General features: G+C 40.8%; 3 protein-coding genes across 3 annotated transcripts; 1 reads left to right on the forward strand and 2 right to left on the reverse strand.

The window, feature by feature from the left end:
* Window positions 1-187: 187 nt before the first annotated feature.
* ethe1 (ETHE1 persulfide dioxygenase) lies at window positions 188-4,454 on the reverse strand. Its single transcript, XM_084708614.1, has 7 exons — window positions 3,670-4,454; window positions 2,636-2,780; window positions 2,407-2,555; window positions 2,051-2,180; window positions 1,719-1,808; window positions 1,268-1,384; window positions 188-1,067 (listed from the first exon to the last, which is right to left on the reverse strand). The coding sequence occupies exons 1-7, from the start codon at window positions 3,829-3,831 to the stop codon at window positions 1,021-1,023; spliced, it is 840 nt and encodes a 279-aa protein (XP_084564740.1). The 5' UTR covers window positions 3,832-4,454; the 3' UTR covers window positions 188-1,020.
* A 122-nt stretch (window positions 4,455-4,576) lies between these two features.
* On the reverse strand, window positions 4,577-7,912 carry LOC146301036 (tryptase gamma). Its single transcript, XM_084669144.1, has 9 exons — window positions 7,459-7,912; window positions 7,105-7,182; window positions 6,781-6,915; window positions 6,384-6,558; window positions 6,058-6,236; window positions 5,691-5,786; window positions 5,083-5,225; window positions 4,784-4,939; window positions 4,577-4,692 (listed from the first exon to the last, which is right to left on the reverse strand). Exons 1-9 carry the CDS (start codon window positions 7,910-7,912, stop codon window positions 4,633-4,635), a joined length of 1,476 nt encoding a protein of 491 aa, XP_084525270.1. The 3' UTR covers window positions 4,577-4,632.
* Window positions 7,913-10,120: 2,208 nt separating this feature from the next.
* On the forward strand, window positions 10,121-11,260 carry irgq2 (immunity-related GTPase family, q2). The gene has a single exon (XM_084671667.1). It carries the CDS (start codon window positions 10,121-10,123, stop codon window positions 11,258-11,260), a length of 1,140 nt encoding a protein of 379 aa, XP_084527793.1.
* Window positions 11,261-11,976: the final 716 nt, after the last annotated feature.

Below are 11,976 nucleotides of genomic sequence, written 5' to 3' on the forward strand. Positions count from 1 at the left end.
CAGCTCAAAACTTCCAGGAGGGGAAGTTGATTGCTTTGATGTGGTCATTTGAAAATGAGTTGCGAGGAGAATGAAGCAGTTTACTTTCATTGATGGAAAGTTCACTGACAGTTGAGAATAGGTCACTTAACATCTGATGATACCACCTTAAATAATTCAAATACAAAAAAAGTGTTGTTTCAAAAAGTTATGTTTCAAACAACAAATAAGTGAATTATTTAATGACTTAAAATATTTGTAAACCAGCGTCTTTAACAAATATGTTAAGTTAGTTGTTCATTCCATCCATTAAAAGGTTAACAAAGCATAAGTGAGATGGAGTCAGGGTGACATAGAGAGAGATAGAGATAGAGAGAGAGAGAGAGAGAGAGGGGGGGGGGAAGAACATTTGGGATAAAACTGGTGAACAGATTAGAGAATGGATTCATGGACCAGTAGTAAACATACAAATCCTAGGTTATGAAAGATTTTACACTTCCGCAATGGAAACTTGGCACAGAGGATTTTCTTTATGCAAATGCAAGTATTTACATTATATGCAAAGACAGGCCACAACAAACAATAGACATATTACTATGTTTGTGAGAGTGTACTGCTTTTGCAAAAGGACCCTGTATCATTTCAAGTTCATGTGAAGAAGCTCAATTGTGTAAGCTCAGTATTGATGAACATTAAACTGTGAATAGACCAAGCCAATCTGAACACTGACTACTTTAATTATAGCTCTGTAGATGCATTAAAATAAAGGATTTACATCTAAAAGTTATCTTAACATTCTTGAATTAAACACTATGGGTCCCTATTCCCCCATATTTCCATATTTGAGATTTGTATCACAATAATAGAGCATTCTTATACAAATATAAAATGTCTGTCTATTCACCCACCTAATCATTGCCATTACATTTTCAATAGACAAATTGTAATAATTAATAAATTAAGTTTTGTTTTCTCATTATATGTAAAATATTGCATTTCTGAATCAAATTATTAACAAAAATGTATCTTGCGATGAAAGACTCAGGTTTCGTGAAGTCCACACAGCAGGTTTGCAGGAACAGCAATATCTGAGTAAAAAAAGAGAAAATAAATAGATTGTTTAACTGTAAGTGAACATCCACACATGGTTAAGTTTATTGTTGTAAAAATGGTTGATATATTTGTAATGCTGATTCTCATGATGGTTTTGTATAAGGGTAGTTTATTTAGTAAAATATTAGTGTTCCTACACATATTTCAACAGAATCTGCCACAGAGAGTCTGATACCTATTTGTTCAGGCTTTGGGAGATCCAGATTGGTCATGATATGGATAAACTCCTCCAGGGTCTTGGTCAGACGGGGGTTAAACCTCTTTTCCTCCCCAACAGTAGATACAGTCTGACCTACAGGATAAGGCCACACCAGTACAAACAGCTGTCATTATAAACAGCATACTCATCCCTGTTTTGAGTTTTGATTGAAAATAAAGTAAATAGAGATATATTTTCATAGAGTGAAAATATGAGTAAATAAATGTAACTAGTACAGAGAAAGATGACAAAAGATGACTTGTGAAAAACCTGGCTTTGTTCTACAAAAAGGTATCAAAACGGTGCTCTAAGCATTAACCTACACATTAGTGCACTCATAAAAACTGTGTAAGTCATGTTTGAATAGCAGAAAACACCATACAATTAGAAAAACAAGCCTAGAAGAGACAAGGGATTTATTGTCAACCTTTGTAATCATGTGCAGGATAGATAAGACATTGTTCAGGTAGCGTGAAGATCTTTTGATGGACAGACTCGTAGAGGGTCTTGGAGCAGCCTGTGCATAAAATAAAACATTGAGTGTGAAGGATGCACAAAATAAAATATGGAGATATGATGCCACCTATTGTAAATCTAGGGCATCTACAGAAACAAAACAATTAAAAATGTGTAGGCAGAAAATGTCACCTCCTTGATTACGTGTGACTCCGACTCAGTACATTTTTATGAATTCAAGTTTGATTTGTGAAACTATTTATGAATAAACTTTTTTTTTCAAGAGAGCAAAAAAATAAGTACCTTGCTGGAAGTCTGTCCTTCCACATCCCCTTATGAGGAGTGCGTCCCCTGTGAAGGCCATGCTCTGGTCGCCAGTCACAATTGTAACACATCCATCTGTGTGTCCTGGCGTTTCCCTCACAGTCAGGTACTGGGTAGAGAGAGCAAGTAAAAGTCTATATTCAAAGATAACAAGAGCAAAGGATTTTGTGTGGTGTGACAACAGGTGTAAAAAACAGAGGTCCTGTATGATGTGGTCATCATACAGTGCTTTATTAGCCTAGCACAACCACAGTGGTTGACCACATGCTATTTATTTTGGTTGCCGGTTACTTGACATTTTATCTGTACTTGACCATGTTTGGAATGTTCCTCACATGCTTGCCAAAGGAGATATTGTCCCCTTCCGACAGCAGGATATCAGCAATGGCACCACTGTGCTTGGATATGGCACTCTTCAGCCCAAACACCCTCTTTTTCAGTTGTCCTGTTCCTGTAATGTGGTCTGCATGGCAGTGGGTGTTCACTAAAGGGATGGGGAAAATCAGTTGGCATCGGCAATCATTGCAGAACTTTTTTTCTTTTTTTGGAGAGTCCCATACTAACCTGCCAGTTTCAGAGTGAGCCCCAGTTCATCTATGAGCTTCAGGTCCCTGTCAACAGTCTCTAGTACTGGGTCAATAAGAACTGCCTCTTTGTTGGCTGTGTCAGCCAGTAGATATGTGTACGTGCTGCTCGCCGACTCAAACAACTACATAAAAGAAAACAGGTGCAGACGGTTAAATGACTAAGCAAAAGAGAGATGTGGGTGGTACAGTTTTGCTGTGTACTTCTTTTAAGTCCATGACAAGAGTGTGAAGCCTACTGGCCTTTGCCCAAGGCCTATAGAAATAAAATAATTAAACTGACAATTTACACATAGGGTATATTTTTCCATTGTTACCTTCCAAATGTTTGTCAACAATGTGAGCCCTTATTTAGTTGTGCTAAATTTAAAATTATAAGACAGAAGTTGGTTTGTTATTTGCTAAGTTATTTGCAATTGCCAGCCCACTTTAAATTGAACAATGAAACCTGTTATGATAAAAACATACAATCTAACGTATCCAGGTATCTTGTTTGAATGTCAGTATATGAAATACAATAAGTTAAATTCTGGTCATTTAAAGTTCTAAAGGGTTCAAACTAATTGGGCCAGGGATTTAACACCAACTACATGGAATTATATTCTCTTTTGGGGGAGTTGCAGCTGCAATAATGTCGTTATTTACAGATCCAACAGTTGTATTGTTACAATCAGGTGGACCGCAAATAAATTACTATTGGCCTATAAACCTAACCAACAGAAGTTAGCCTGACAGCGGAGGACTCACAACTACTGTCTTGAACTTGAAGGAAGTCCTGCTTTAGCTACACATTTCCCACTAGCTAAAAAGTGCGTTCGACTTCATGCCGCGCCGGTGTCGCCTGCAGCCGCCTGCAGCCCGGCTGACTTGAAGCAGCCAATGGCATTCTCAGCTTCAAGGCAGCCGACTGTCGGCGCCGCCGGCGCTGCATGAAGTCGAACGCACCTAATGACAGGCTACATATGGGAATGCACCGGGCTACATCTTGCATGAGCATTTGGCATTTACACTTACTTGGCGGAAGAGCAGTCCTTTCTCTAAATCCATTCTAGAGCAAAGGGGTCTTGTGATCAATGTCGCCGGAACTTTCCGCGAGTGTCCTGCTATTCGAGAGCATATTGTGCTGCTGGCCAGAACATTTTGGGGTATTTTCGTTCTTCTTACAACGGAAAACATTTTCTTCTGTTATCTGAACGCGTATTGTATCCTACACTGTCCTAGATTGACCCTAGATTCAAAACAGTAGCCTACAATATATTATGGGTAAGGCATGACGTAATCTCCATACGGAAGTTCGGATTTTATGGGATAAAGAAATAGGTCTGCCACTGTAAGAATAATTCACTATGCAACTTAAATGAAAGCTAGAAGCAAAAGTAGCCTACGCATTAGCAATAAATAAAAGCAAACGGATTAGCTATAGCTAACAAACTCATTAAAACACATACAAAATGCGATAATTCAACAAAATTACATAACAAACGACGTGTCGTATGGGACGGTGTTTATGTCTCAAAAGCAATATGCACAATTTCTTAGAAAATGTTTCGGAGCTTTGTCAAAAAACGAAAACCACGTGATTGATGACGTTGGATGGTTTGAACGTATATTTTACTGTAAAATGGACATGAACATATTGCAAATAGTAGCCTATTTTGTGTCACGTTGACATAATGTGTACATTTATTTTAACATTTAAACGAGTGCACCATTATTGGAAATTCAGAAATACATCTGTCCTTCTATGCTTATATCATGAAGGTATATTTAAGAAATCATCGAGGCTTTGTACCGTTGTAGCTACAACTCCTCTGCAGTCTGCCATCAGATCTGACTGCTTTCTACTTTCATTGTACCGAATTGTGGGATCTTTTCCCGACACAAACATGAAGAAAGCCATCCATCCATAGGAAATATTAGGTTTTCTTTAACATTTAAAAGCTGTTTCCTTTTTATTAATTTGTCATTTTGAAAATATCACAGGATTGTAAGATTACTCATGGCTGGAAGGGGGTCTGATTCCTCCACGGTATCCAACTGCAAAAGAAACCAGACAACAATAATACAACTAAACCACAATATCCACAATATTTGTCTAATAAGTGCTGAGTGGAAGTCTGTGGTTTACCTTTATGTATTTGTCAATCCAAAGCAGTAGTTGGGTGATTCGTGTGTAAACCCCTGGTTTGTTGGGCCGACCACATCCCTCACCCCAGCTCACCACCCCGGCCAGCCTCCAGTCCCCTTTTGCTGTTATACACACCAGTGGACCACCACTATCACCCTATGAACAGTGAACACAGTTCTATAATCATTTATTATTGCTTTGCAAATACACAGGCTCAGTGAATGGGCTTGAAAGGAGAAATACAAATCGTAATCCTTTTTTTCTTTAACCAAGTTGCTACACATCAATGTGTAGGCTACCTGGCAGGAGTCAACTCCCCCCTCCATGATGCCTGCGCAAAGCATTCTGGGAGTTAGGTAGGAGCCGTAGACTGTTGGAAGTGAACACGTTGACTGATCTATTACCTGCACCTGAGCCTCCCTCAGCTCGGCTGACACGGAACCTGAGAGCAAAAAATACTTTACACAGAGTTTAGAATAGATTGAAGCTCTAAGATTATGGAAGACTGTTGTTAAAAAGGCACACAACCATTTTTTCCATTTAGCTGATTATATTGAATGACTGAAAAATACTCTCTATTGGAGAAAAATTAAAAAGCTGACAAAACTTTAAAAAAAAGCCTAGGATAAAGGCGTACGTGTCAAAGTAGCATCAGCAAAACCGAACTCTTCGCAATGCAAACCATAAGTAGGCCAGAAGAGCTCTGCAGCAGGAACTGGATAGCTTGGTCTCAATGGTGACGTTAAAGTGCTGACAGCAGCAGGGGGATGAATTCAAATGTGTACAGAAATATTTAATTTGCTCACATTCAACTAAAGAGGTTAAGGGAGGATACTAAAGATAAAAAGGCCCTGAAAACAGAACTTGAAGATGGCTGAAACACATCTGGTAGAGCAGATCCACTCACCACCCTCTTGAGTGTAGCCCCAACCAGTGATCCAGCAGGAAGAGCCAGAGGGAAAGAACTCTTTAGGACTGGGCAAACACACTGGTCGAACTCCACCTAGGACAGCCCATGACCAAACATTGCACCAACACTTAGTTAATCATTCAGTGAAATAAATTGTACACTAACAAACATGGTTTACTTAAATGTTTTTGCCAAATCAGTTATTAATTACAACTATTTTGACCAACAACTCAATTTTGATGTCTGAAATACTCTGCTGGAGTGGGCTATAAATCCATAGTGCTGGAACCCCAAAACACTGTTGCAGAACTTTTAGTACTCACTTTAAAACTACAAAGAGCAATCTCCTCCAGCCTTCTCTTACCTTCCATGTCTATGACAGTGACTGTCCGTACCAGACCCAAGTCATAGTCATTGTTGTCTTTAGAGAAGCTTGGATGGTAGAGGACCTGCAGGGCTCTGTAGCGTTTACCGAGAGATGAATCTGTCACCCTAACCGTGTCGACCACGACCTGCCAGTCAGCCGCCTGCTGCATGTTGTATCTATTATGGAGTGAACCACACACACAAGATTGTGGTTCATCCCTTTAAGTTTGAAAGCCGTCTTGCTTTTCAGGTGACCTGTCTTTAGTTTCCCTCCTCTCTAATTCATACAGGTATCTAAATATAATTATTTACTTCCAAACCTACTGGATGAAGCAGTGGGCTGCAGTGATGACCCAGCGTGGTGAGATGATGGCACCTCCACACACATGTCTGCCTCTCCAGTGTAAGCTACTCTGCCAGCCCCACTTGTCATCCGGTGCCAACGTACCCCCAACGATGCGCCAACTTTTCTGACCATCATTGACTGGACCTCTGCAGCCTGAAAGGGGGGGGGGGGGCAGTGATGGTTGAAGATGGTTGGAAATGGTTGATGGGTCTTAAAAAATGTAAATGCCCCCCCCCCCGTAAATCAAAGCGTAAATCAGAGATGCCCACCCAGCCTCGGCGCCCTCTGCTGGTGGTAGCAAACGCCGGCCCTGATTCTGAGTTGCAAAGAGATTCAGGAATTAAATGAACTCTTAATGGTAGCTCCTGCCTTTACCTGCAGTAATGTTTCCAGTCTCGTTGATTGGGTTCTTGAGAAGAAATGGCGGCACAGTTGGGACACTGCAGTTTCCCTTATTGACACACAGTGGAGCCAAATCCTTCAATTTAGTAGGAAAACAGAGAAGCTTCACTGATTGGGAGAGAAACAGGATTTAAAAGAAAGACAAGAATGAGGAAATCATGGCAGGAAGGTAGAAAGAAAAATGAAAACAGTAATATTTGTTAGTACAAGATGAATCCATCCTACTTTATAGATTAAATGTTTGAACGTGCTAGTAAAGTCATGTTACTAACTCTGCTCTGAAAACACTGAGGTTACCTAAGATGGCAGAGGATATGAAAACAATGATGACGGTGGTGATGATGGCTGTCAGAGCTGTCACACGAGAGTGACATACTGCCAATAAGTACACAACATCTAAGAAGTAACATGAGATAAAAGATGATGATGAGCGACTTACAATGTGTACACAAGTGTCCTTACAGAAACATGACATGAGTATCTTTGTGCATTTAAGTGCTCATTGCATTATGTGAATTTCAGAAGTGCTACCATATAATTTCAAACAATAGTGATATTTGTTTCTTAAGCAATAGAGATATTGATACAAAGACTAAGTGTACCTCCAAGAGAAAGATATATAGTGTATTATATTTGTCTTGGGGGGCATACCTGGTTCATCTCCAGGGAGGTCTTTGGGCAGTGATAGCCCCACTGAACCCTCTTCCAACACAGGTCCAACTTCTGATGGTTTCACCTGCAAGATTTCTCCAAGGATGATATTGAGAGGGAGGGGTAAGGGGTGCATTTCCAGGCTTTGGCCATCTTTGGTTAAATCTGTAGCTATTTGGGGCAAAGATGCTGTCTCTGGTGGTTGAGCTTCAAGGGATGCCTTGTGAAAGGACAACAAGGTGGGCCATGCCTTGGTTTGTAGTTCATGGGTATTAAGGCCCCCCTCAGAATATGGTGGCATGGGGGAGGAGTCTCTTTCATAGACATTGGTTGTTGGTGGTGATGGTGGTGAAACAATAATTCCAAAGTCAGGCGTTGTTAGCTGCAGAGTGGAGGGGTAGAGAGGTCCATAGAATGGCTGTTGTGCAGCAGTTAAAAGCACGGTGGGCTCCATTTCTTTATCTGTCAAGATTTTAGACATTTGTTTTGTGGGGGGTAATGGCAGTTGGGTGAGGGGAGCAGTGTCAGAGGAATGTTCCAGTGGCTGCTGTTGAGTGTCAGGTGAGTTATGCATTGGGATTGGTGGGATCTGTTCTGGGTGGGGTTCAATAGGTAAATTAAAGGGCTGCCAGGGGAAAACAAAAAACACTAATTATAGGTTGTTATTGGGAACTCATTGAACACACAGAAACAAATACAGGACAAAAACAGGTGTTCAATATAAAATGTTACACTATTTCTCTTTCTTATTGAGGGCAAATTGAGGAGAATCTTAAATGTTCTCTACAAAAGTGAAATACAATTAATACATAATCTGGAACAATATATTGCGTATTGAATAGTATAGTAAAAAAGGGAATGGTTACCTTCCCCAATGGAGCAAAACAATAAAGATTTAGCCTGTAGAAAGCAGTATAGGAAAGTTTCGGGGTTGATCTTACCGGATTAAGATTCATAGACAGCCTGTGCTTTACCAGGCAGTAGTCACCAGAGTTTAAAATTTCCTCTTTCTCAACACAGGAGTCCATCACTGTAGCAACAAACGCCTTGCCTTCTTTTATTCTTTAATGATCTCACAGCTTCTCTCTTCACCTATAAAACTGCTCCTGTACTTGTACAAAATGTACAAAATGTTGCCATTTTGTCTATTTTATTATCTCGTTCTATCATTCCCCAGTCTCCATCTTCTCTTATGACTCCAACTCGTATAAGTCTCTAATCTGTCTGTTCTTTACTCTGCTGGGTTGTAGCATTCGGGCTGGTAATGGATAGGTGTTTCTGTCATTGGGGATCATGAAATATGCATGGGTATTATAGTGAGCAGGGATCAGAGTTAAACAATATAGTAATGTATACTTCTTTGAGGCACACTCATGTGTGGTACATCGATGTGTGTTCATACACAAAACAATATCGTCATCCAACACTGCATCCTCAAGGGTAGACCGAACGTTTACTTTCTTACTGCTCAAACACATGCAAACTGCACTACCATGTTATACAATGCTTTGAATGTCTCCTTAGCTGGCGAAAAGCTCCATCCATTGAATTGTGACACAAACTAGGCTACATTAGTCACATTTTCAAAAATGTTCAGATTTTTGAAACACAGTTTATTGGGCACTAGTTTGTCAGCGTTTAGTATTGCATTTGTTACTTTGAAGTAGGCACCACTGTTAATGGCACAAAGGGCTTACTGGGCCTTAAAGGTGAGAACACACTGAAGCATTAATGAGCGGTCGTATTCATGCCAAACCCTTCAGTCAGACAATTGCACGAACAACAGGAAAACGATATGTAACTGAACAAAAACAGGCTTTACAAAAGCACAATCAAGCCAATGTTTTACAAAAATACAAAAAACAGCCATTGCTTGACTTCCAGATAAGCAATAATAATTGGGCATGTCAAAGTATTTCATTAACTCCATACATTTAATAGAAAATCTCCCACATACTTTTTTACCTGACAGCATTTGGACCAGATATGGCTGAAAATGCAAAGTTTAGGAAAACTTTACATTTTCATCTGTGTCAACTACATTAATTAATTATTACATATTTTCCTTCCCTGAATGTAAAGTTGACAGGTATCTGTGTGTGTTATGTGTGTGCATTACACTGATGTGTACACACTGAAAGCGTCTGCACTCACTCATGTGGGATTAGGGTTGAGCTTACAGGATTAGAATGTTCCACTAACTGTTCAGGTTCTATAAAAAGATTCACTGTAGGAGACAAAGTCAACACACGTCTGCATTGAGGAACACTCTGAGATTCAAAAAGCAACTGGGAAGACTTTCCCCATCGAAGCTGTAAAGCATCCAAAACTGGAGGTAAGGCACAGGCATGTAAAATGACAGGCAAAAGATGATATGGAGTCATAAGTAAAATGTGTTGGTATAAAACGTGAGACTTTTTGTTGGGTGAGACTTAAGCAATTTATGTTGTCAGATTTTTCCTTTCGTTTGTGTTGATTCCAACAGATGAATATTGTCTGGGCTCTACACTGTTCTTCCTTTAATAAAGTTGTTATGCAAAGTTAATATATCATTAAACTTTTAATAGTTGCAATCAGTTTGCAAAAAATTAAATAAAAATAAACACACTGAGAGGTTACTTTGTACGTTATGTTCACATCTATTATCCACTCTTTAATAGTCATGGCAGACGTTCTGAAAGGCTTGAATCTCCTTGAGACCTTCAAAGAGACCATGGAAAACAACAAGCTGTCAGATGTGAAAGATGCAGTGGAGGATCTCCTGATCAGCAGGGTCAACCTAGCCGTTGTTGGGGATCGGGGAGTTGAAAAGGCAGCCTTCCTTAATGCCCTCCGCGGTCTGGGCTCCCAGGATGAGGGGGCTGCTCTGTCTTCATCCCCCACTCCCCCAGAAGAGCTAGCTGTCTACCCCAACCCGAAACACCCGGACTTCCGCTTGTGGGATCTGCCGCCTGTCCCCTCCGCTGCACCCTTTGACCCTAATGTTTACATGGACCAGTTCAAGTTCCTGCGCTACAATGCTGTGATCATAGCATTCACTCAGAGGCTACAGCCCAACAGTGTGGCGGTGTTCAACAATGCTCGCTCACTGCAGAGGGAGACAGTGTATTTCACCTTGCTGGCCTCAGAGGGGGATACAGAGAAGTGTCTAGAGGAAAGGAGAAAGATCAGTCTAGAGCTACTAAAAGCAGAGGGGGTGGCCTTGCCCAAGGTCTACCTGGTTAGACCCTGGACCCTAGATAAGCTAGATTTTCCTGCCTTACTGGAGGACATGGGGGGAGACCTGCCCGAGATCAGGGCCCAGGCCCTCCTCCTTGCCCTGCCAACCCTCACCCTCACACTGGTTTCCCAAAAGAGGGATGCTTTCAAGGCCCTGGTGTGGGCAGCTGCCTCTCTCTCAGGTGGTGTGTCTGCCATTCCCGTGCCCCTGGTGGCGTCCATGTTGGACGCCAGCATGGCAGTGAGGATTCTGAATAAGGCCCGGGCCTCACTCTGTCTTGATGATGAATCCATTGAGCGGTTGGCCCAGCAAAGGAGTATGGAACCTGCCAAACTCAAGGCTTTGCGGACTTGTAACCTGTCGGTTGAGGTCGTCAAAGGTGAGGTGAAAAAGCGCCTGGCAGCGGCAGAGAAGGAATTGACTTTGGGTGGGTCTGTGCTCGTAGAGATGGCAATGCCCAGACATGCCCGCTCAGCCAGCCGTTCCTTCACCACCATGCTGCAGGCTCTCAATGGGGCTATTGAGGAGATGGGGGCCGACGCTGAGAAGATAGTAGCTGCTGCCATTAGCGAGGGAAAATGAAAGGTGAAAGACCACCTCATTTGTATTCAAGTTTGTTGCATGTGCAAACTTAACCCATTGAACAGGGATTTCATATTCCAGAGATGTTTCTATTTTGGAATGTGTGGCATGATTAAATACAACAATTATTGTTGTATACTTGCAATTAAAAATGTAATTGCTTTGTGTATACCAGCTCAAATAACATTCAACGTATTAACTGAAATACTGTCATTTCTCTTTTTGATTCAGCATTGTTGCATTATGTACAGTATGTTACATGTAAAGGTTGGGTGGATTATTTGATTGTGTTAAATCAGTGCAGTAACACTTGATGAACCAAGTGCTTGAGAGTAGAGGACATTAATAGGATTGCTCCATTATGTCCTTGTAAAGCAGTAGGCCTGCAGTTGATCAAAGCAACAGGGCAACTCTGCGTATGGCACAACGTCTACAAACACAGGTACAGCCACCACAAGTGCTACAAATGTGTTGATACCAAAAAATGAAGATAAAGAATGGAAGATATAAGGAAGAGGTTTCACCATCTCATCTTTTTGATTTGCTATATTTGTACATATTTTAATCCAAGCACGTCTCCTTTATGATTTATACTTTATTTATCTTCGCATGGAATTGAATAAAAATGACTGGCGGTTTAGAGTTGTTTCAAATAAAAAAAAAGCAAACAAACAACATCTTATTGTAATTAAATAGCAATTGTCCTTATTAACTTT

This window comes from Hypomesus nipponensis, chromosome 2 (assembly GCF_054491055.1).
Source record: "Hypomesus nipponensis isolate SF chromosome 2, ASM5449105v1, whole genome shotgun sequence".
In the NCBI taxonomy this organism is placed as follows: domain Eukaryota; kingdom Metazoa; phylum Chordata; class Actinopteri; order Osmeriformes; family Osmeridae; genus Hypomesus; species Hypomesus nipponensis.

Coding starts and splice junctions, on each gene's coding strand:
- ethe1 (XM_084708614.1), bottom strand. CDS start 3,831: ATGTTTTCCGTTGTAAGAAGAACGAAAATACCCCAAAATGTTCTGGCC. Junction 2,781..3,669: donor AAGGACTGCTCTTCCGCCAA/GTAAGTGTAAAT, acceptor TCTTTTATGTAG/TTGTTTGAGTCGGCGAGCAG. Junction 2,556..2,635: donor GCTCACTCTGAAACTGGCAG/GTTAGTATGGGA, acceptor CCATCCCTTTAG/TGAACACCCACTGCCATGCA.
- LOC146301036 (XM_084669144.1), bottom strand. CDS start 7,912: ATGGAGCCCACCGTGCTTTTAACTGCTGCACAACAGCCATTCTATGGA. Junction 6,916..7,104: donor CATATCCTCTGCCATCTTAG/GTAACCTCAGTG, acceptor TCTCCCAATCAG/TGAAGCTTCTCTGTTTTCCT. Junction 4,693..4,783: donor GGATTGACAAATACATAAAG/GTAAACCACAGA, acceptor TTTCTTTTGCAG/TTGGATACCGTGGAGGAATC.
- irgq2 (XM_084671667.1), top strand. CDS start 10,121: ATGGCAGACGTTCTGAAAGGCTTGAATCTCCTTGAGACCTTCAAAGAG.